This window comes from Trachurus japonicus, chromosome 23 (genome assembly GCF_045865225.1).
Source record: "Trachurus japonicus isolate A0001 chromosome 23, Traja_1.0".
In the NCBI taxonomy this organism is placed as follows: domain Eukaryota; kingdom Metazoa; phylum Chordata; class Actinopteri; order Carangiformes; family Carangidae; genus Trachurus; species Trachurus japonicus.
Window position 1 is genome coordinate 12,124,246 of NC_140929.1, and position 24,931 is coordinate 12,149,176.

Consider the following 24,931-nt stretch of genomic DNA (forward strand, 5'->3'; position numbering starts at 1 on the left):
GTATTTGAGGTTTCTCAGACCTGAGCCCACTGCGTTTTCCCATTTGACATACTATTACTGCGCTAGATTATTTAATTTGTCAAAAAAGAAAAAAAAAAAAAGACTTTTTAAAGTTTGGTTGACTGCATGGATATTTGTGAGTATTTCTATCGTGGGGAAAATTGCAAAAAAGGGGAAATTAAACAACATTAAAATGCTTATGTGCTTTGAAATCTTGACAAATGACATAGCATAACATAAAATTGTTTTGTTGGCTTTGTTAAATCTTTTACAATCTGCCTCCATATTGTGAATTAGAAAGGTAATTAAAAGTCAGTTTCATTTTAAAGCTGCAAATTAAAAAAACAATGACAATGATAAAAACCATCCCTTTTCACTTATATAATTTACTATAGTTGCTGGTCTGGTGTGTGTGTGTTGACGCAGAGTGAATGGACACAATATGATGAGGAACTAAACAGCACACAGTTAGCTCCGTTGTATTTACTTGACAGATGGGAGTATATTAGTCATCAGTCTATTCTACCGGGAGAGTCTTCAGTGTCTGAAAAATATACAGGGCTCACTAACTGATGTGTCAACAATTCAAACGCTAGTAAAGCCCCTGAAGTCGACCATTGCCAGACTGTAGAAAACCGAAACGCTGCGACATCTTCAAGGACTCATGTGTGATTTATTATGAATCAACAAGTGATGTTGAAGCTGACAGTTGACTTGTGTTAACTTTTTTCTCCTTTCTCTTCTTCTTATCTCTCCACTCCAGGCTCCGACTATTCTCCTCCTCCGCCCCTGCCTCGGCCTCCTGCCACCGGCCTGACAAACGAGCACAGTGGCGGCGGCGGTAGCCATGGTGACCACGGCGGAGGAGGGGGCGGGGTCAACCACGGGGTGGGCGTGGTGGGCCTGGCTCCGGAGCACATCGCCACACCGGGGGCGGCCCTGAGCTGGCAGGCGGCCATCGACGCCGCGCGGCAGGCGAAGTTGATGGGCAACGCCGCGACGGGCGGAGGGGCGGGGCTTGGGTCGGGAGGGGGCGGGCCCATCTCCACGGCCAGCTCCACGCAAAGGAAGAGACAACACTACAGCTCGAAGCCCAAGAAACAGACGACGACGACAGCCACGAGGCCGCCACGGGCCCTACTCTGTCTCACGCTCAAGAACCCCATCCGCAGGGCCTGCATCAGCATCGTAGAGTGGAAGTATCCTTTAAACAACCACCACTTCATTACATAGCCATTTTATAAACTTAAAGGGATAGTTCCAGGTAAATTCATGCAAAACCGCTGATGCACGTTTCCGTCGGGGGCAGTTTTTCGGCAAGCAGTCTCTGCATTTGCCTCGAAAACAACTGTCCACGAGAGTGTTTTGGAGTTGTTGGATTGTGAATTTGATGAGTTTGATGAGGGAAACCAAGAAATCCCATTAGCCTCCGGAGCGTAGCTCTGAGCAGCTCACGGCTCTGCTCCGCCGTTCTAATAGGGATTATGGCAATGGGCCAGTTTGCCAAAATGTTGAACTATCCCTTTAAAAGTGTGTCCAAATCTATATGAGGATGGAGGGATGGATGGATGGATGGTGGATGGAGAGATTCAGGAGGGAAAAAACATCATGGCTAGATCAAAGGAGGCTATAGGGGATAGAGGATGTAAACAGGTTGAGTATGCATCACACTTCCTCTTTTGTTTAATAACCCTCTTTCCTGTCTTCTATTTCTTTTTTCTAATCAGTCTCTCTTCTCTCCTGTGTCCCACTCAGTGTGATTCTCCACTCTCCAGTCACTTGTTTTAATCCTTTCTCCCCTTCCGCTCTCTGTCCTTTTTTTTCTGTTTTCTCACAGGAGGATAAAACAAATTGTGTAATTTTCATCCCTCCTTCACACCTTTTCCCCAGCATATCTCTCTCCCCCAGCTCCTCCTAACTGCATTCATCCTCTCTCCCCCAGGTCCATCCATGCCTCTCTCGCTCCTTCGCTCCCTCCATCCTCCACCTTAGAGCCTCTCCCACCATTTATTATCCCTCTCTCCCTCTCTCTGTCCATCCAAATCCCTTTATTCCCGCTGTTCCTCTTACCATCCTTTCCCGTTCCTCTCCCGGAGTTTTTTTCTTTTTTTGTTTTTCTTTTTTTGAAGCTGCTGAACATAATGACTTTGTTCTCCCTCAGGGTGAGACAGAGGGAGAAAGGGAGAGAGGCAGAAATGGTCAGTGTCACAGTCAAAGTGATCTATAATAGGAGAGGGTCCACATGAGCTCAGCAGTAGCACAGTCATACATCGTCCTGAGAGGGAGAGAGAAGGAGAGGCAGAGGAGGGGCCGGGGAAATGAGGAGGGCAGGGATGTGGGCAGGACATGGATGTCGGCAGGAGGGATGAGGAAGCGGAGTAGCTAAGGAGGCGGGAGGGAGTGAGCGAGGGACCGAGGGGAGGACGGGAAAGGTAAACAAAAAAGTGACAGAAGGGGAAGGGCAAATAATGAGTAACTGGGGAAGGAGGGTGGAGTGGAGAGGGGGGCTATGCGGGAGGAGAGAGGAGAAGCAGAAGGTGCTTGGGTGCGTGCTCGGGTTGCATTAGTGAATTACGAAATTATATAAGCTCTGCAACTGGTTTTCAACTGCACATGTAACCATTTCTGTGTTTTAATCAAACACCGAAACTAACTCCTAATTGTGCTTTTAGGCAATTTCACTACATGTCACAAACATACAGTAACTATTAGCGAGATAGATTGAAAAAATTTCTCTAATAGATTTACACCTGTTTTTTTCTGCAGCTACTGCATTTTCAGAGCAGTAGAAATAATTATCAAATAGGAGCAATGTATTCTTTTTAAATTATCCGGTGATAAATGACGCCATAATTCTTGGATATGTTCCAATCAACGTGCAAATTTATCAATGAACCGCAAAATTTGTTTTAGGATTTAGCTCAGTTTAATGTGAAAATCGAGATCACACTCATATGACTCAAATGAGAGAAACATGCCTGAAATTTCCCGTGAGACCAGCCCGGACTGTTTAAATCTGTGTTATCCATTGATTCCAGCTGATATGATAGTCCTTCTGCTGGTCACCTTCTGTATGTGTGATCATCAATAGCCAACATGCCCAGTGGCCAACCTCCCACTAATCTGTCCAACTGTGCTAATGACAAAAAAGAAAGCAAAAAAAAAAGGAATGAAAAAACGCACGCATAAACTCTCAGGGTCATTGGAACAATCTCACCCAGTGACTGATGAGCGTTCAGATCATTACCCACAATTCCCAGCATCATTCATTCGAACAGCTCTGAGGGGTGGGATGGGAGAGAGAGAGGGGGGGTTAGGGAATGAGATGAGTTTATGGAAGAAGGTAGGACATTAAAGTGGGCTCTTAGGGAAAATGAGAGATAAGAAGAAAGGAAAAGGATAAACAGGTTAGAGTCTGATTCTGGGAAATAAAAACCGTAGAGAGCAGAACAGCTGCAAAATTACCTCCTCGACTAGTTTAAAGAATCCCCATCAAACTGTCAATCAGTCTGTCTCACTGTTCTACTTTGGGATGTCCTTCATAACTGCGGTGTGGGCCTGTTTAAATGCAGCATGTTTAAACATTAGTCTGTGGGTGACTTTGTACACCCTGTGTGTTTGTTCTGTGAATGTGCGTGTGTGTAGTTCTGCATCTGTGTGTTGCTTGTATTCTACAGGCTTCAAATGTGTGTGTGTGTGTGTGTGTCCTGTATTCTGTGAGTACCTCTGTCTCTGGAGATAGCAGATCCGAAATCTTCCTCTCCTCCTCCTCCTGTTACCATGACAACAGCTACTGCTCTCAACAGGTCGATGGGGCCTGTCTGAGCTCACACATACACATAAGACGCGCACTTTAGATTAGAGAACACACATACATAGTAGCACGCAGATGATACAGGATGCTCGCACACACACGCACACACACACTGCACTCTTCTCACATGCTGTGTAATTATAGCGTTGAAGCATTACCTGCACACTGGCAAGGTCAGCGTGAGAGACAAGGAGAGAGCAGGGGTACGTCTAACTACCATGTTCTCTATATGAAATCACGCTAAGTGGTAGTTTTAAAAGGTGTCATTGAGTGCAACACACACGCACACACACACACACAGATTCATGGCTAACAGTTTATACTGTACTATACATCAGGTGGCACGAGGGGTTGCACCATTTGGACGCATTTTCAACTCGATCGCAATAGCAGATACATATTCACAGCAGAGTGTTGGGCTTGCTCTCCCATAATATTATATTACTATATCCCAGGTTCCTTATTTGGCTTTGTCCAGATAAGAGATTATCTGTGTTATTGTCAGCTGCTGCATGAACCAAATGCTGAATGCAGACAATCTCAGTAAACAGCATCCCAGTGTGTATGCAGATGCAATCCTGGTGTGACAGTTTGCTATATAAGCATTTACATTTAGCTTAGCATTTAGCCGAACACCACATCACAAGGAGTCATTCCTTCTAATTACAGTAACTTCCTTCAAACAAGCACGGTATCCTTACTTGCCCCTGCGCCGCCAAAGATGGAGATTTTGCTGTTGTTCTGCTGATTCATAGACATTATTTATGATTTGGTGTTCGCTTTGATTCTTCGTTCAGACCTCCCAATTTTCCCCCCATGTGTTGTTTTGCTCTCACCAGCGCAGCAGACAGTGGATTTATTATCATGATGATAGAAGCAGACCTCAAGGGTTTCTTAAATTACGGGTCAGGAACCCAGAATGAGCCACAGGCCTGTTTTTCTGTGGGTGCCCGCATGTCTGGAGAGCGTTTTAATGAGCCCCCGGTACAAGGGTGAGTGATTAACTTTGATGCAAGTCCCAAGCTGAATGAGCTGAATGATCTTGTGGCCGATGACGTTCAGGGGTCAATCCTTAATCCAAACATAAACAAAGTATTAGCCCCACCGTAAAAAGCGAAAGAATTTTTTTTCTTTCCTTCGCTCTCGCTTTTCCTCCCTCTGCACTGCTGTTCCTGAAGCAGCAGTCACAGCTTTAACATGGAGAGCAGGTTAGTTTCTGACAGGGCCACATGCAGCAGTGTGATTATAGGTAGCACAGGCTGTCAGCTTCACTTCTTATTCAAACTGAAACATAGTTATTTGATTGTCAGGATATATCCATCAGCCGATGGCCATTCAAACACGTCGGAGGGTTCAAGGATTTTTTGCGGCTCGGGGATTACGCATGAAAATATTTTGAAGTCTATTTATAAATGTAATGATGCTGAACATCTGAAATTGGGTTTCAGAGGCTGGTTAGAAATGCAGCTTTTCCTTTAGCTGGCATAAGAATATTCCAAACACAGCAAGTGTATATTCTTTATTGTTTGGTTTGTCAATGTTGACAAGGTATAAAATGGGCACATTATTGTCCCTTAAGGCTGAATATATTTTGATATTTCCATAGCAGCTCACCTGCAGACAGTTTTGATTTGCTTTAAATACGTATTGTTATCCATCATAGAAAATATTTTAAATTTAGTCAGTCAGTTATGGTAACGCAGTTTAAGATATACGTAGATACTTTTTTTTTTGCATACTTTCCCTTTTCTTTGTTGCTCTTTTCCTCATTGTCCTCCCAATGACATGTTTTGAAGTTTCAGACCATGCAGACCCGTTGTCCTCTGCACACGAACCCTCTCCTGCGGAAACTTCCACTTGTCCTGGAAAGTGAGAGTCTCCAGGGCTCCAGGCTAACTTTTTTTTATAGGAGCACAGTGGCCCCGAAATTTAAATTTTAGGAGCACAAACAGAAAATTTAGGTGCGCACGCTGTAAATTTGATTTGCTAGGCAAATATTCACATTTCCTTTTATTTCATGGACTTCACACACATTGGCCTGACACCTGTAATGACAGATAGATTCTTTGAGTCGTCCCTTCCATGTTTCACCAGTGTAAAAAATAAAGAAACCTGGCAAATTTACTGGTTGCACATGCACAAGTAGATGAAAACTTTACTTGCACTTTACTTGTCTTGAATTTTAGGGGCAACATGTCCCCATTTAGGGGCAGTCTGGAGCCCTGAGTCATGCTGCAAATGATTAAACATTGTCGGTCTACTTTTTGTGGCATGATGCAATGTGTTGAACATGAAGAGCGAAAGTTTGCTTGTGGCTTGTCCTCTGCTTTTGGAGGTTCTGACAGCACAACTCATCAGCACATTGCTGTTTATGTTACACCGCGAGGCCTGGAGTCTAGACTAATTTGACATGCAGCCAAGAAGGAAGGAACTGAGAGTGAAGACTAAAGGAAGGAAGGAAGGAAGGAAGGAATGGAAGATGGGATTGGAGGGAGAGCTAAAGGAGATGGAGGGAGGTGACAGCAGTGGCAGTTACTAATTGTGTTGATGAAAACCAGACCTCCTCTATCTCTCCTTCACATTCTCTATCCTCCCTCTCTCTCGCTCTCACTCGGTATCTCTCCCTCTCTCGCTCTCTCTACGAGGCCAAAAATAATGAGGTCACTCCCCTCTCAAGGACCGTTCCAAATAAAAACCCTCTGTGTCTCTCCTCTCTCTCATTCCATCTCTCCCTCACTCTTTTTCTGTCCACATCCCGTCTTCCACGCGACAGACCTGCTCCTCGCTGCACCCATATTAGGGCATGCACTGTCTCTCTCCAACCCTCCCCCCCCTGCAAACACAAAGAGCTTCCTAAGTGAGCCAATATGTCTTATTGTTAACGAAAAGGCAAACTCAACAGCTTTGATCTCTCTCATTGTGTACACTGCTTGTGCACTCTGCTACGTGTGTATATATACCTCTGCTTACGTAAGGATGTCTTAGCTTGTTTAAAAATACCTCTTTGTTAAAATAACATGCCTGATAGGAAAACTTTAAGGCCACAGGTCAGAGTCGGTGTTTTTCTGTGCTGTGTACCAGAAGTTTTCACGGTTCACTGGAAATGTATCCGACCCTGACATGTAGAGATGCACATTTTTTGAAAAGGAAAGAAGAGCAGCAGTTCCAAATTTGTAGCTCGACGTGAAAATCTCCTGCTGTGATTCATGATGCACGCATCACATAATCAAAGTGTGAAGTCCAGTTAGATCCAAGGGAGTAAGACTGACTATTATGCGACCAATCATCAGTCAAATGGATGCTAAGAGAAACAAAGCCGACTTTACTGTGTAAATGTCTCTGCTCTGTTCTCTGCTCTGGTTTGTATAATCCTTAACTCTCCTCTCAGACCATTTGAGATCATCATCCTGATGACCATTTTCGCCAACTGTGTGGCCTTAGCCGTCTACATCCCCTTCCCCGAGGATGACTCGAACGCCACCAACTCCAACCTGGTGAGTTGTACTCATTTTCACTAAAGGCTTTTACACTTGAATGCGTTTGTGTGTTGTTTTGCCCGACAGTTGCTGCTTTAAGTAACTTTCCGCCTCATGTATTTTCCAATCCTGGAAGAAAAAAACAGGGTTCTTTGGTTGTTGTTGCTGCTGCAATCTGACACACGAGTTTCATTTGTAGTTATATTATCTGGATTCACATGCCGTGCGTTCTGCCAGGTAATTATTTAACATTTCATCAGCAGAATTCTCCGGTAATTAGCATTTCTGAGCAGCATGTCATTTGCACATTTCCAGCTGATTTCACTTGGTGTGTGATTTGGTGCCATGTGTCTAACAGGCAGGAGTAGCGGATGCTATCAGTGTGACTGTTTCATGAAGGTGAAAGACAAGAAGGGTGGACTGAAAAGAGCGAAAGGGGTAATCAGTGGAAGAGTGTTTGTCTTTGAATAAAACCCTCTGTTAGAATCATTTGCTCTCACATGTTATTGTTTGGACATAACAGAGTCTGTGATTGTGATATTTCACTTTAAACCCTGAAGAAAATGGAGCGTTTCGGTTATTTTGTATGAGAACTCTTTGAGATGTGGTAGAGTCATGTGAGTTTATGTATTTGGGATTCTTTTTTCTTTGTTTTTGTCTTTATTTGATAGAAGGTACAAGTGGGAGACATAAGGAGAGAAAGAGGAGTCAGAGAGGTCAGATTCAAACCATGAACGCTGTGTGGTTATGTGCTGTAACCATGAAGTCACCAGAATGCATGCTGGGTGCACATGAGTTTATTTGATCAGAGGTCCTGCATCGTTCTCTTGTGGTTGAAGGAGTATTTTTGGCTTAAGGAGAAAATAGCTGTTATGATAGAGAAATTACGATCTCTTTGGTGGACTGTCTTGACTTGTTTTGATTGCATGAAGACGTGAACATTGGTTGCCAAAATGTCATTTTGTCTAATATACAAAATGTAGCATAATTTAATATATTTCAAAGTAAAACAAAAATATCTTGCAAAACAAAGACATCTGTTGTGTTAAAACTCAGTTTTTCTGACTGCTTGTTGCCAAACTTCTTATCTAATTACCTAAATCTGGCTGCTCACCAGGATGTGAGTCTGTGTTTATATAAATGACTATGATTATGTATATCTACTGTATATGATTTGTGTCTGTGCTTGCAAATGTATGCCAGTATATTAGGATGCGGCCACATCCCTTTCTTTCTTTCTTTCTTTCTTTCTTTCTTTCTTTCTTTCTTTCTTTCTTTCTTTCTTTCTTTCTTTCTTTCTTTCTTTCTTTCTTTCTTTCTTTCTTTCTTTCTTTCTTTTCTGTCTGTCCACTCGTAAAGTTCATTTGGGTTTACTGTACACCTGTAGGTAGAGAAATAACACATGTTTTTATTTGTTTTAATGGGAATCTACCCTCTGATTTTTTTTTTAATGACACGGTGTCAGAGCAGGTGTATGACTCAGTGGAAGAGTAAACAGGACAGAGAGGGGACAGCTGTTTGCATCTTTCAGTCTGTACCCATCTCCTACTCTCCCACTCTCTCCCTCTCCCTCTTTTTCTTATCTCTCTAAGAATTGTGCTGGAGGCATACATGCTGCAGTTACATTACCACTGGTCTTGGGGCCAATGTTAAGCTCTACAGATCAGGCCTCAGTGATCACATTACAGCTGCTGTCACCTTCAAATTCAGGCAGCACTTAAATAAATACAATGAATATATTTTTTAAACAATTACCCTTACTCGTGTAATGTAAGTACCGGTAAGTTGTATCATTGCATTGAAATGCTGAGTTTGTCATTTAATTTTTCACTTGATAGTCTCGACCGTAACAGAGCAGGTCGTCTGTCACTCAGTGTCTGTCAACACAATGCGGAGAATTCTAATGCTACTCTTTTTGCTATTTTAGACTGTATACATAGCACGAGGAGGCCTTTGCATGCAGGCACACACACACACACACTCACACACTTGCATGAGAAGTTTGGCCTCCAAATGGAACCTATTTTCAGGTTTTCTATTTTGGCAGGATTATTTTGGACCCTACTGGTGACCCCCTTCGTTAATGAAAAGATACAGGACACACATGCACTAGCACACAAACCACCACAGCTGTGGTCAATTAGTTTTATAACCTTCTGACAGACAGGAAGCAGTGTGCAGATGCACCAGAGGCTTAAATATATGGTTGAACCATGTATCTGTGTGTGTGTGAGAGAGAGACAGAGTTTATTTGTTCATTTCTTGTTCGTGTGTGTGGTATTAACCAAGATACAAGAGGAAGGGGAAATTAGGCCAAACTGTTAGACAGCTCAACAAGGCTGAGTCTGATCTGGTTCAGGTCAGAAAAGCCAAATATGCGATCACACAAAAACATGGTATACACCCACATTGCTTAATGACAATGTACAAAACATCCCATTACTCTGACCTTGTGTCTCATCTCATTGTAATATTTTAAATCCTGATTAATGTACACAGACTACAGCTCTCAAAACCCTACCAAAATAAAAGTCATATGTAGCTGTGCTTTCATTTGGCATTACCAAAGGTGCATCTTCAATTTGTTTACATTGTTTTTACAGTATATACTCCCTTTGATAATTGAACATATTCATTTTTTGATTGTTTGTGCAAGGCAGTCATTAAAATCAAGACTGTTAGAACCCATATTACTCCCTGTTGTGTTCCCAGAGAGTCTTTTGTGATTCTCATTATATTCTCATTTTACTAATTTAGACAATGGGTTTATCCAGAGCTTTTAACAGTAACTGTTTTGCTGAGGGACACAGACAGACCAAATGAGTTTTGATGTGGAATTGGGAAGAATAAACCTGTGACCTTCCTATTGAAGCAGCTAGCAACTCGCCAATTGTCTGAACATTACTCTTACACTAATATTAAGTATTATAAGTTATTTCTTACATGCCATTGTTGCAGTCCAGTGGTACAAACTGTGAGGTAACCCTCTCATTAAATAGAACCGCAGGAGGCATTTTTAATAATCGCTGCTTCAAAACTCCTTTCATTCAACTCACCCAGGACTTTCACACTTTAGTGTCACCCACACCCCTTGTTGAGCATTGTTGTCATTTGTTTTCTTTTCGTCATTTGGGGTGACATATTCTGCTCACCCTCACTGTGGGTTTGTTTTCTCACCCACACGTTTTTTGTTTTGCTAGTTTTTCCTTATTTGTACATAAACCACAGATTGTAAACTCAAAACAATTGCATCATGACCAAATGTAGTTCAGTATCTTGATGATACCCCTGACCATGTATGATTGAGTATTAGAATCAATATGGCACCCCCCATTACCCGATTTGCACAAGTCTTTCTTATGTAATACCAGAGATCTGTTGTATTGCTTTCAGTACGAGATTTCTATTTCTGTCGGCATCCCATAATGTGCTGCTCTGTCTCCTTGACGACATGCCCAATAATAGCAGCGGGAGAGGTTGTCATGGATATGGTAACCGTAGTGATGCTCCTCATCTGTCCTTGGTTATAGGAAAGAAGACTAGGAACCAAAGGAGGAAATATGAGCTGCACTCTGCTCGTTCAGTCTCAGGAACATTTTCAGATAGAAACTAAAACTAGAACATGAAGCATGAGTGAGAAACTTCTCTTCATCCCTTTGGCTGCTCTATCCCCATCTTTTTTTTCTTCCCATTTTCTTTTCCATTTCTGTTTCTATTCCCTTTTTTTGTCTAGACTGCAACACCAGTTGCAGAGAAGCAGAGGAGCACTTCCCCTACACTGAGCCTAATCTCCATTACAACAAATAATCTACAGCACATTCATTATGTGTGTATGTATGTATGTATGTATGTATGTATATTAGTAATAATATAAAGGAAGCAGAATAATAACAAAACATATACAGTAAGATACATCCAACAGAGAGAGGCAGGGAGAAGTCATCTTTCTTTTTACTAATCACTGACTGACGTACTGAACGGCCACTATTAAAAGTTACACATGTTACATATTGTGGTTGAAGTAAATAAAATCTTTACTATTGTGGATCGTAGATTGAGGTTGTACTCTGTGATGGACAAAGTAAGAAATACATCCTGGTAGATCATCTGTTAAAGCATAAATATTATAACCTCAGTCTTTGCCCCTGCATTTTGGGATTGAGTCCAATCATTCTTTTTCACTACGACTGAAACAAAGGGAAAAGCCTGAAAAAAAACTCTCTAAACTTTCTCTGTTGGTTATAATTTAATTAATTTAATTTCATTGATGTGTTTGCCGGTGACCTCGTAGTTCTATAATCAGGAAGTGGTCATGGGCGGTCCAGCCACACACCAGGATTTGACCTAGTCATGTTTTCTCCTTAATCACTTTCTCCCTCTTGATCCCACTCCGTTCCTCCGTCTAATCAGATCAATATGGATATTCTCAGATTGACAGAATAATGTTGCCATAACCGAGCAATTAACTAATCAATACACCTGATTAGACACTGATTGATGGAGAGACATGAACACACACACACACACACCTTACACACAAACACACACAATTTGGTCGCCAAACTCCCACAGCAATAGGGAGGCTTAATAGGATTCATTGTGACTGAGGTCTGAGATGACGGTGATGATAATGATGATGATGATTATGTGTGTGTGCGTGTGTGTGTGTGAGAGAGAGTGTGTGTGCACGTGCTGGTGCGTTCTGGTGTCTGGTATATCTGACTCATACATAATGCAGACTGTACATTTGCAGACTATCAGACACTATGAGTGTCATTGATCAGTGTGTGTTTCTGTGAGTTCAGGGTTGTGTGTAATGACTTGTGTGTGTGTGTGTGTGTGTGTGTGTGTGTGTGAGCTGTAGGTGACAGGGTGTGCAGTGTTAGATGAAAGATCAGTGAATCACCTCTTAGAGGGTAATGGACCTCACCACAACACACACACACCTACTCACTCTCTGTGTATTATTGTTATGATTCCTCTTATATACACACACACATACACACACAACACCACTGGTCACATGTTCAGATCTTTAAAACAAGTTATGTTTTTGTTTCCTGACAGCTGACCTCTTGTGTCGGTGTCAGTTTGATTAAACACTAAGAGAAAACCCATTAGTGAGGAGGTCAGGACGAAGCGATGCAGGTGCAATGCAGTGTTCTGCACATACAGTTTAAGTCTTTTCACCCATCAACAGTCTATAGTGGGTTTCCTAACCTTAACCTAGTAGTTTGAGTTTCTGTAACTGGGTTGATTTGATTTGTATATGCCTTCAAAGTGATGTTCTCCATCCCCTGGTGTATTTTTAGGCTACAGTGAACATACAGGTGATTAATGTGACTTCTAAAACCAAAGGGCTGCACCGGTATGATAAACACTAGCTGCGGCCTATTTTAAAGGAGTGTATTCTGTTGATTGGTCCAGTTAATTCAATGTTGTGTGACAGCAATAGTACTTTTTATAGTTGCTGTATTTTACTGTTTAATCCCAGAGACAACCTTGTTAGTCTGCTTGATTGTCTGTTCACATCTTACCTCGGGCCTGGCCTCTGTGTCACTTTGAATTTAATATGTTGATTTTAATTGATTAGCTGAAATAACCAGAGTTTAGTGTCTTATAAAGACTCCATTACCCACATATTGCACCAAATATTGTCTGGTGGTCTTGAATCTCTTGAATCACATGTCCTCCTGCTGCTTCTCTCATTTCTGCTGTAGAGGATCAAGTTAACATGCTGTTCCTTTGGGTGCTACTCTGCCGGTTGCTAGGAGTGTCTATTTATAGATGGTGAGGAACGATCAGCATCTATCTGTACGTTCACTTATCTAAACAATGTCGCTCTCTGTTTTCTGGTGGTGATGGTTTTGTATGACGGTGTGTGCTCACGTATGTGTTCATGTTTACATGTGTGTGTGTTGTACCTCTGAATAGACACAGTGGAATGCAGCCATCATGGTGTATCCGGATAAGGACGTGGATGTGTGTACTGTATACGGTTGTGTGTGTATGTGTGGGTGTGTGAATAGCTACAGTGGAATTTGATGCATTTATTGCTATATTACGTTTACCAGTGCTAGTGAATGTGTTCGCACATATGCATTAAGTATATAAACAGACGGACATTTATCAGTTCTCTCAACAGTATTTTATCCGCTCTTGTACTGTAGAGTCTCTGCCACACAGATGGGAAACTTCAAAATCTCTTGCAGGTTTTCTTCAGTACAACAAGTTCCAACTCTGCTGCAGCCTGGGGAGTCATTATTTTGAAATTATAAATGCTGTTCCCCTTCTCTGCTCCCAGAGGAAACAAGGAATACCCCAGTTACCATTTGTGCCAGAGACATGGGTGCTTTCCAACTCCAGACTGCTGTTTGCTTTTTTGCACCATTGTAGCTTCAGACTTTAGAAGATTAACCTTAAACATGGAGAAAAGAGAATAAACTTCATGGCAAGTTATCTCTTTGTGTAAATAGTTCCTCTGCTGTACCAGCACTTCTCTCTCTGAATGTGTTATTCTTCTTTTCTCTTTTAATTCTTTCTTTTATTAAAATGGCAACAGGGTTTAATTGTACAAAAAGCCTTGAAATGCTTCGTGTTGGACAGGTTGTTGTTGTTCTTTTGTGTTCTGCCTTATTTATGCTTTTATCTACTGGTGAAAACAAAGAAATGCATTTGGCAGTATTTTAATGCATGAGCTAATAGCCATGCAGCCACATAGACGAGATAATGGACTGTGGTTGGTATGTTACAGGAAACATAAAGCCACTTTTCAATCTCTATGCCATTACTATTGTTTTTGTTGAAGTGATCAAATTCTCTAGTGCTCCTATTTACTTGGACACTTTTCCATTCACCAGTATAAACTCGACACATTACAATGAGCATAAAAATGATTGTATTCAAACTGAGGCTTTTTGTTGCTTACTCAATGTTTCTGTCTCACTTGTTGGAGGCCTTCACTGGCATGGCTGTTGAGCAGAAACAATAGGACTGAAGCCTGACACACTGTTGAAATGAAACTACACAATAAGTGAGAATTTGTGTGTCTTTCACTGCCTCCGTCCGTCCGTCCGTCCCTCCCTTCCTCTCTTTCCGTCGAGTCTATCGTCTCTTTTTCTCACTCTTCCCTTCCACCTCTAATAAAAGTGAAAGATAAAGACTCTAAATGATGGCAGCTGTGGCACCACATTCATTACAACGCCATTTCCTCTTCCCTCTCTCCTCCTCCCTTGCTTTTTAATAGTCCCATTTTGGTGATAAAGATAGGGAGATTTCCACACAAACCTTCTGACCTCTCCCTCTTTCCTCTCTTTTTCTTCCTCTACTCATACATTTTTAATCTTCAAAGAGAACCAAAGACAAAGTTTTTTTGTGTGTCTGCCAGTCCAAACTTAATACAGCATATCAGGATATGTCATAGTCGTTTTTGTGAGAACGCTGTTCCAGGCGTGTATCCCATGATTCCCGAACACATCCCTGGAAACCGGCCCACCTTACGCCCCCTGTTTGCTGCAAACCTGTCGGATAGACCACCATGATTTCGTGCCTGTGTTTGTATACATTCATGTGTGGGAAGAAATATATAGGAGCTACGGATATACAGAGATGCTGCATTGGTGTTTACCAAGTGACTTGGCAAACAAGTCATGTTAAATCAGGTCAAATGAGCCTTATGAAACCAAAATAAAGTTTCCTTAATGCCGGCGCCTAGGCAGGAATTATTACTATTACATGGCTGTCTGAATGGGGCTACTAATGCTGAGGTGAGTGTTTGATCATTTGTTTGAAGCTCCAGATGTGCCAGTGGTAAAGGCGAGAGACGGTGAAGGAGAGAGAGAGAGAGAGAGAGAGAAGAGATAGAGCAGGATATTTTTACTGAGCTAAAAGTGTCCACCTCTGCCTCACATCGACCCACATTACAGCTCCCACAGAGCACACAGAGAGGAAGAGAGAGAGTTATGTCTCTGTCCATCACTGAAACTCAAAAGTTCTCAGTGCAACCGTGCCACAGGGAGCGAAATCACTGATAACGTCCTGGTTTTCAATCGGAAACGTTTTCATCATAGTTTGCTTTATGCTAAGTAGTGTTGACTCAAGCTTAATGGCTCTATTCAAAGCATCAGCTTCTCTGTCCAATCTGAAAGCAAACTCATAATGCAGCTGTAACTGTACGAACGGCAAAATCCAGATGAACTCATATGTAGAAGTGGATAACTAATAGCCCATGAGTCAGCATTAAGTGAAATAATGAATGGCCCAATCGCTCGGGTAATGAGTGATGCGTTTTTCATATTGCTGAGCAGAGGTTAGTGTCAAATTTTTAAATTCATGTGGAAATTTGCATTCACCCCATCCGGACTATTTAAAAGCGGTGGGAAGCCGCAGCACTCTCCACTGGTCAAGGAGCATGGCAGGAGTACGAGGCCGTCAACTGAGAAGGACGGCTCCCTCTGTGCGACTGCTGCTGCTCTTGTGATTACATTTTATAAACCCTGAGCGGAGATGTGATCAAACTGCAGCTGGAGCTACATTTGCATCCTCTTGCGTCACACCTGTTCTTGTCTGCCCGTCTCCTCTTCTCCCAGTCATTACGCGTTTGTGATCTCGCATACGAGAGCGTCATGTACACCTCATTCCTCTCAGGTTTGCTCATGCAGAGGTGTTTTATATTTGCAGCTCAATCTCATAAATATTCTAGTCCACGATAAGCAAAGAAATAAAAAAAACAACAACCTGCATATGGATGTAATATCTTTTATGGCAATTTCATCATTGTGGAGCTTGGTTAAAAAAGCTCAGCCTGTTGACTTTTCACTGGAAAATCTCAGCTTTAATGTAGCCCATCACCGGCATCCCAGTATTAGCACACACAACACACCGCATGGACAGCAAACATTAGAGCCATGGCAACAAAAGGACTGGGAGTGCACAGTAGATCTCTGGGCGAATTAGGATGGTACACAAGTGTAATGTGTACTCTGTGAAATGTGCATGTGTGTGCATGTGTCTTTATCACTCCAGACTAATATTTGACCAGCCATAAAAGCCTTGTGTGACATAACTAGAAGAGTAAAACAAACTGCACACATCCAGCTAAAAGGCTTCCATCAATCAGTCTCCACTGAGCTCACACCAAAAGCTGTCAGTTAAAGGGATAGTTCACCCAAAATTCACTCATTATCTACTCACCCTCATGTCGACTAAGGGCTGGGAGAATTTTCAGAGTCCTCCATGCCTTCTCGGAGTTATGGGGGGGTCCGTGCAGCAGTATTTGTCCATATGATGGTTGTGAATGGTGCTCACTTTTCTTTGTCCAAAAAGACACACCAAAAAACATCCAAATACCTCCATACTGCTCATCTGTAATGTCCCTCTTGTATTGAAGCCCCGACATGAGAAATTGTTCCGCCGGTCCTGACACAGGAAGAGCAGTGAACTGAGACACTGGGAGCTTCCGCTACAAACAAGCTTAAAATATAGACTTATTTAATTTTTTTCGGAACAATTTCTCATGTCGGGGCTTCAATACAAGACGGACATTACAGACGAGCAGCATGGAGGTATTTGGATGTTTTTTGGTGTGTCTTTTTGGACAAAGAAAAGTGAGCACCATTCACAACCATTATATGGACAAATACTGCTGCGTGGACCCCCCCGTAACTCCGAGAAGGCACGGAGGACTCTGAAACTTCTCCCAGCCCTTAGTCGACATGAGGGAGAGGAGATAATGAGTTAAATTTGAACTTTAATTTTTTGCAACTATGAACTACTGAGCTGCAAAGATTGACATTTACAAACAGCAGGAAGAGGCTGATTTGTTAATAATAGACTGACAGCATTATTTTTTTTATATTTCAATTACAGCAATGTACAGCGTCAAACTGTTGTTGCTGTACCGTCCTGCAGTCACACTTTTGCCTTTGGTGGGCTTTCTGTTGCTGTGAGATCAAAGACAATAAGCAACGTATCTGAAATCCCATGCAGCGCAGAGGCCCCAGCTCGCTCGCTCGCATGAATTAATAGGTGATGCTATGTCGCAGTGTGTGTACTGGTTCTGCTAGCTAGCAGTCATGTTGGTGTGGTATTCACTGACATTTAGCCATCTGGTCTGGGATCTGGCAGCCACACACAAGCTTTTCTCCCTCCGTCCCTGTCCCTCTCTGTCTCCCTGGTATATACACACAGACGCACGCGGCGATGGTTTACACAGACGTACAAACCGTGGGTTGAAACTCTGGCTGTTGATAAGGCGTGTCACTATGATGCAGAACACTGTAGTGTGTGTTTGTGTGTGTATCCGTACGCTCACCAGTGCGGTTTGTGTGTTTTTTCCTGCATCATCAAAGGGCCGGGTTCCCATAGAAACAGATGTTTCCGTTTTCTTCCTTGGTGGCGACATGTGACAGACTGTTTGTGTATGTATGTGTGATATACACTGGAAGTAATAACATAAGGACACATGCTTTTTAATTAAACACAGTAATGAGGTGAATCCAGTTAAAGGCCCTTATCCCCTATTGATCTCCCTCATTAAATCTATAGCACCCACAAAGGAGGAGATGCAGATAAAGAGCAGCAGGAGAGGATTGTTAAGCTTTGAGATAATTGAGATGTGAATTGTGCAACATGTAGCTGCAGCTCAACACTGGAAAGAAGTTCCTTATATGTTGCACATTAATCATTCATCCCCACCTGACATGCGCTCAGCAGCTCCAGTATTCCTTGTGAGTTTGCAATGACTCATTTACAATGTAATAGTACATTTACATCAAAAGATGAATATCACTTAGTGCTTCCGAGGTCTTTATTGTTCATTGTCGAGAGGCGGGGTGGGGACAGATTGGTCATGATCAATAAAGAGGCCTTGCTCATACTCTAAATTACTACTTCCACTTTAAGCAGCAAACCGTTTTATCCAATTAACTACAAATCAGATATACTTACGGTTGGGAACCGCTGCTGTCTGCAGCGTTTATGGTTAATGGGCTCCAACATACAGTACTGAGCCCCCCTGCAACAGGAAGCTTCATGAGAAACATGCCACAGTTGGATCACAGATGTTGATTCTGTGTTTTCCTTATTCTGCTTTTCTTTATTCATGTTACGTAGCACTGACTAACTTGTGTGACCAATGTACCATAAATACTTCATCAGCTTGTAACCGATTGTGAACAAAATGCCATCCAACATCTCGCCAAAGTTTGTATCGTGGGATTTGTAAACTCATATAAGATAGCATATTTAGCCATAAGCATTATCTACATCCAAATATGACATAAGTGAAGCTTTTAGAGCGTTAGAAAAAGCTTTCATTGTCTAGTTTGCTCACGTTTGTGCAGCCAAACTCAGTTAACATGGCGTGAGTAACATGGCAGCTAGATGTCTAGAGCAGTGTGTACTCTCTCTAACCAGGAGAGAGGTGTGTGTGTTTATGTATGTGTTCAACTGTAAAGCAGACATACATTATGTGGCTTTTGTATCAGTTACTGTATCTGAGTCATTGATCACACCTATTATCACACATTCCCAACTCTTCTCTCTCCCCGCTGTCTTTCCGCTCATCACCTCTTCCTTTCCTGTCCTCCTGCTTTGTAGGACGACTATCAGGTGTGTGTGCGTGCATGCGAGCGTGTGTGTGTGTGTGTGTGTGTGTGTGAGACAGCGACCTCCCTCCGCTGCACCCCCCACCCCCCCAACACGCACCCTCCCGCTCCTGGGAGGTGACCCAGTTTCCCATGATCCATTGCGGCTGCTTCTGCTGCGTCGTTGCCGTAGCGATATAGCGAGGTCCTTTAATGCCGACTGTGACTGTGCCATGAATAATGGATAGAGAGAGTGACAGAGTATTAGACAGAGGGAATGAGTGGAGAGACGAGCGAGGGGCGGGGGGTGGGGGGGCAGAGTAACAATAAAAAGGGGAAATATGGAGAGCCGGGATATGAAAGGAAGAAATATGGAGACAGAGATGAGGTGAGGATTCACAGAAATGGGATGACGTATGAAAAGAGATAAGTTGAGAAATGGAGGGACGTAGAAAGGAGAAATATTTGGGAAAATGAAAACGTGTCGACTCAGTGCCAGAGATTTGGTGTTTGCACATTTTCAGATTGAGTCATTTGCAGATGTGCTTAAAGATCCCATTAAACAGGCTTAGTGGAAAACTGTTCCTGGAAAACAGTGCGTCTTTCCTCAGTGTGCTACTACTCATCGCAATCTTTCTAATAATCCCGTCTTCCTCCCAGTCCCATCACATCAAATTGTCCTTCGCTTTACGACTAACAGCCACAGATTGATCGCCTCCTGCCCAGCGCTGTGCCCCAACTCAAGGACACGCTGCACCTCACATTATGGAGGAAATACGTTTTATAGTCATATACAGTGTTAAATATTAAATGTCACTTTTGAGAAGTTAACTTGTCAGAGCTTTTTCGGGGAGAAATGTAATATTGACCTCAAATGCATACTGTATACTACACCTTTCTGCATTTTTATTCCACAGTATGTTGCAGAATTAATCTTCCCAAGGTTTTTTTAAATAAAATTTTATTTATTTTTTTTGGCTTTTTCATGCCTTTATTTGACAGTACAGTTGAGAGAGACAGGAAATGGGGAGGCAGAGAGAGGGGGAGTGACACGCAGGAAAGGGCCGTCCGATGCAGGATTTGAACCGGGGGCGCCTGCACGAGGACGGTAGCCTCAATATATGGGGCGTTTGCTTAACCCACTGCGCCACTCCCACCCAATCTTCCCAAGGTTAATGAACAATGTCATTAAAAATTGAAGTTTGAGAAAAGATGTTAAAAACTTTAATGTGAAATATATTTACTCTAATGTTTGATGGCAAGGGAAAACTTAACTATACAATAGAAAACATCATGAAGTGATATTGTATAAAAAAAAAGAAAAGAAGAGGAATATAATGAAATATATATATATGTCACAATCCTATTTTTTTTAAAATATAAAACTAATCCTACTGGCTTAGATGAATTCACATGTGTGTGGTACTGTATCATAAATTGATCTTTTCAGCCACAGGTGGAGCAGGAGGATGTGAGTCAGAGGCTGTAGTTTAGTTTCTTTGAACTTGAAGACCAGACACACAGGTTAAATAGGTCACGATACAGTAAGTGAGTCAAACATCTAACATGGCAATAAAGGCTCGGGGACACAGTGTGTGTCTGTGTGTGTGTGTGTGTGTGTGTGTGTGTGTGTTCGTGCTCGTGCTTTTGTGGCCATTTGTGGAGCTTGTAGTTAATCTCTGTTACTGCTGACTGCAGCACACACTTGTTGATCAGCACTTTAGCTCTCTCTCTCTCTCTCTCTCTCTCTCTCTCTCTCTCTCTCTCTCTCTCTCACTCATACACACACACACAGACACAGACACACACACACACACACACAGGAGCAGACACAGACACACTGGAGCGATGTAGAGGTGGCTGGCCATTACCTTTCTGCCAGAGCTGTCAATCCCTGGCTGTCGTTGAGTTTGTACAGCAGTGGGTTCATATACACAAAGACATGCACGCACACACACAAACAAGCGCTCTCTCTCATTGGCTGTTGTAAATTATATATTTCACTTCATCTAAAAGGCTTTAAAGTGCCCACAGAGCCTTTTACTTCAAAGCAGGAAGTTAACACACGCATGCATACAGTACATTTTGCTCAATAAAAGAAATGAAAGAAAAAAGTACAGCATGTAAGCAACCAGCCATGCTTGCTCAACGGATGTTGTGGGGCTGACAACATGTCTAGCCCCTCTGTTCTTCTCTAGTAAATTTTCCAGGAAGTTAATTGTGCATGCACAATTCTGAAGCGCCAGCTGTAAAGCTGTAATGACTCTAGTTTTAAACCAAGACCTCTATAAAGGCAGAGGGGATAAGATGCCACTGTTGCAGGCTTATGTTTTGTGTGAATAAGTGCAGTTTAACACTGACAGTGATGCATTTATTTTAACCACGTGTCATATTTCACAATTAAACCATCAGTGTTTGATGGCCTCAGAGCAAGAGCAAAAATCATAGATCTACTTTTTGTCAGTGACTTTTTGATTATCTTTTTGATTAATTGTTTAGTCTATTAAAACCAAAGAAGGCCTGTTTCACTTTTTTTCTTAGAGCTGAGGGTGAAAATCCCAAAGGTAGTTACTTTCATCACACTGCTTACACACAGTTTTCAAAAGGAATTGACCTGTGTAAAATCCAAATACATTTGGTCATCCTATAGGACTCTGGCATGCTCACACAAAGGTCACAAGTATGGCATTTAGTGTCAGTCAAATTAGCAAAAGGGCAAATGGTCTCATGCTACAACTTGAAGCTTGCATGTTGCAAATTTTGACTTTCGACTTTTTCCTGATTAATGACTTGAAGAACTGATCAATTACCTAAATTATGGCCAAAATAATTGTCCGTGTAAATGATTGATCGCCTATCTGTTTAATGAATAATGTTTGATTGGCTCGGCATCATCTGTGAACTGCTACAGTACACTGAAGGAGTTAGTTAGTCTGTTCACTCACCACAACAACAACCAGCAGAGCGTCACAGTTTGACTCAGTGACATAAAGTTATTTCCTTTTTTATAGATTCCTCCAGTTTCACAAGTTCAAATAGAGTCAACTGTAAGACATGTGCCACACAAACACACACACACACACACACACACACTCAGCGCATGATTCAGAAGGTTAGGCAGCATATGGCTCCACATGTTAGCTATTAGCCTTTACTATTAGTCTCACCAAGTCTTAACAAGGACTTTGATGTGTGTGGGGGAGCGAAAGAAACAGACAGACAAGAGGACAGACAGAACAATTTGAAGAGTTTTATTTGTGCTTATTTAAGACAGTAACTCTTATTATCATCGTTTAAATACAGTTTGATATGACGTCCACCTTTTAAGATGAGACGGTAAATATTTTAGATAATGAACAGACCGTTACAGTCAGTCACAAAGCAGCAGATGCTTTGAGGTTCTCACTTGTCACTGCCGCAGTGCCACACTGAAAACCTCAGATGTGACATAAATACATTTTGCAAACGTCCAAATCATCCACGTCCTGTCTGCGGTCTTTTTTTTTTTTTTTTTTAACGAGCTCTTGCTTCTTGACATCAAGCAGTATGTGTGTGTGTGTGTGTGTGTGTGTGTGTGGAGTTGCATCTCGGTAAAATCTCTGTCTTCTTTCTGACTTCACTGTAGTTATAAATGGATACAGATTGTTTCACAGCAATAATAACTTGGCAGCGAGATTCAAGCCAAACTTTTAGGTTGCCAGGCAACTCGAGCGACACCAGCAACCGTACATGGACATTTCTGTTTTTATATCTGCTTTCAACTTCCTTTTACTGACTTTTCTTTCTTCTCGCTTTTTTTTTTTTTTTTTTACTGTGTTTTCTCGTTTTCGAAGTCTTTATCACCCTGTTGTCTCTCCACTTCTAAGACCCATGTACAGTGTCACTTCTTCCATCTGCCTGTCTTTCTTTTACTGTTTGTTAAAAGTTTTCTTACCCGGTAAGCTAAAGGTTGGCATTATAAAAGCAGAAATGGAAGATAAACAAAGAGTGTACAGTATGTGAGTGAGGTATAAATGGACTTCATGTTATGATGTGAGGGAAAGGAAAACAGAGACATGATTACACTATACTGTGCAGTACATCATGGACTATAGTTAGTTATTGCTTCCTAGCAACCTCTGCTCTCTTTCTCTCACATGGTAAAATCACCAAACACACAGATTGGCTGTTTATAATCCCAACTCTGAATGTGCATGTGAGAACGAGGGTAAACCAGAGGTGTTGATGCTGTATAATATGCTATATAGACTGTATAGTAATACTCCTACATGTTTTTCATTTCCTCCATTGGTATTTCTTTTGTACATGTGGAGAAAACGCTCGGCCTTGACCAGCAGAGTTTGTCCTCTGAAGCATTTTAGAAGCACTGTAAGAAAATCTGTTCACATACAACATATAAACAAATCTTTGCGTATCTCGTTTCACGAACAGATCCACATCTCCTCATGATGACAGCCCAGGCTCTGTGTGTATGGGCTTCAAGGCCGTGTATCCACAACATCTCTATTTTAAGACAGCTCCTCAGTTGTTGTTGTTAGGGGGTGGAGGGTGGGGGGTAAATAAAAGCTGTAAGCAATTTAATTGCCTTGTAATGGGTGCATTCAGAGGCCTTCTTTAAGTAGAAACCAGAGCGTCTCAGCCCATAGTGATGTCAGTTTTTCGGGTGATTCCAGTTAAAGGAAGTGTTTTAAACTTCCCATCGTTGGCAGGCATGTAGAGCATCCATCCTGTTTGGTTCAATGTGGTGTTACAGCTGATTATCACTGGCGGAGCAATGAAAGGAGATGCTTTTCCCAGTAATTATATAGCCAGAGGGTATCAGGGTAAGATGCACATGAAAGCATGCTCCTTCTCTTCTCCTTTCTCCCCTCCTGCTCCTGTCTTCTCCTCTCTCTGCCTCATATCTCTTTACTTCTTCCTTCTCTTCCAGCCTTGCTCTTTTTGTGTCTGCTCCCTGATCTAATTAAAATGCCATCTTCAATTCACTGGTGAGCCCCCCACCTCCCTCCTCCCCCTTCCCTCCCTCCTTCTCTCTGTGCTCTGCTGCAGTGTAAACACGCTATGTCATATTAAAAGTCTGAATCCGCTGTGTCATGATTTGGAAGCTTAGCGGCTGATCCGCCATGTTTGACAATTTGACTGTGCCATGTTAGCTGGGACTATGGGAAGTATTTTGAAGACATGGCTATGTTTAGGCACGCTCAGGGCCATTATTACCACCATGGAATTGATCTAGAAGTGTTTACATCATGTTGAAGGCTGCAGATATGGATTCAAGTCTCACTTCAAATGCATTACAGTGTGTTTTATATAATATTTGCCCCTTCCAAAATGGAGGTGCTTGACAGCGATGCAGTAACACAGTGCGATCGTATCAACTCTAACTATATATTTGATTTTTCTGTTTGCTCCTCAACTGTCTGTCTTATTCCTTGTCTGTCATTACTCCTTCATGCTCCAGTCTCTGCTGCCCCATTTCCTGTAAAAACACATCATCACCCTCAAGTAGACGTGTGTGCAGGAAGAAGTGCTCAGAGAAAAAGTCTCACACACACGCACAGACACACGCACACACACCAACGTCTTCACCATCCTGTGTTGATCTGCTGATTCTTCATCTGCTCCTAATGAAAGCTGACAGATTGACAATGTGAAGCAACTCCTCTATTGGTCCAAGGCTGTGATGTAACCTTGTCTGTGTGTCCCCTACATTGTTGAACGAGTGTTTAACTCCAATCTAATTCTAATCTTCAGCGACTTCGAAGTCAGTTTTAATTATGAACTAGAACACTTTGACACAGATAGATTGAAAGGCACACCCACCCACACCCACACCCACACCCGGCCGCCACACACAAAGGAAAGGATACTTATGATATTCACATGTTTGACCACTGTAGCTTTCTTATAAGCTCATAGCTTTTGCTGTCAACTCTACTGGACGTATTGGTCTCATGGAGCAATGTGTGAACACATTTGTTAATAAGTGATGTTTCACTATACAAACTTTTCCCCAAAAAAATCTGCTATAAAGACCGGTTGTGTGAAAGAACCAC

General features: G+C 42.1%; 1 protein-coding gene across 30 annotated transcripts in view; it reads left to right on the forward strand.

The window, feature by feature from the left end:
* cacna1c (calcium channel, voltage-dependent, L type, alpha 1C subunit) overlaps positions 1-24,931 on the forward strand; it is a 188,444-nt gene that overhangs the window by 59,273 nt on the left and 104,240 nt on the right. For all 30 annotated transcript variants that reach the window (XM_085769171.1, XM_085769175.1, XM_085769173.1 and 27 more), the window contains exons 2-3: positions 764-1,199; positions 7,203-7,308. In XM_085769171.1, the coding sequence (XP_085625297.1) occupies positions 764-1,199; positions 7,203-7,308 (542 nt within the window). The remainder of the gene's footprint in view (positions 1-763; positions 1,200-7,202; positions 7,309-24,931) is intronic.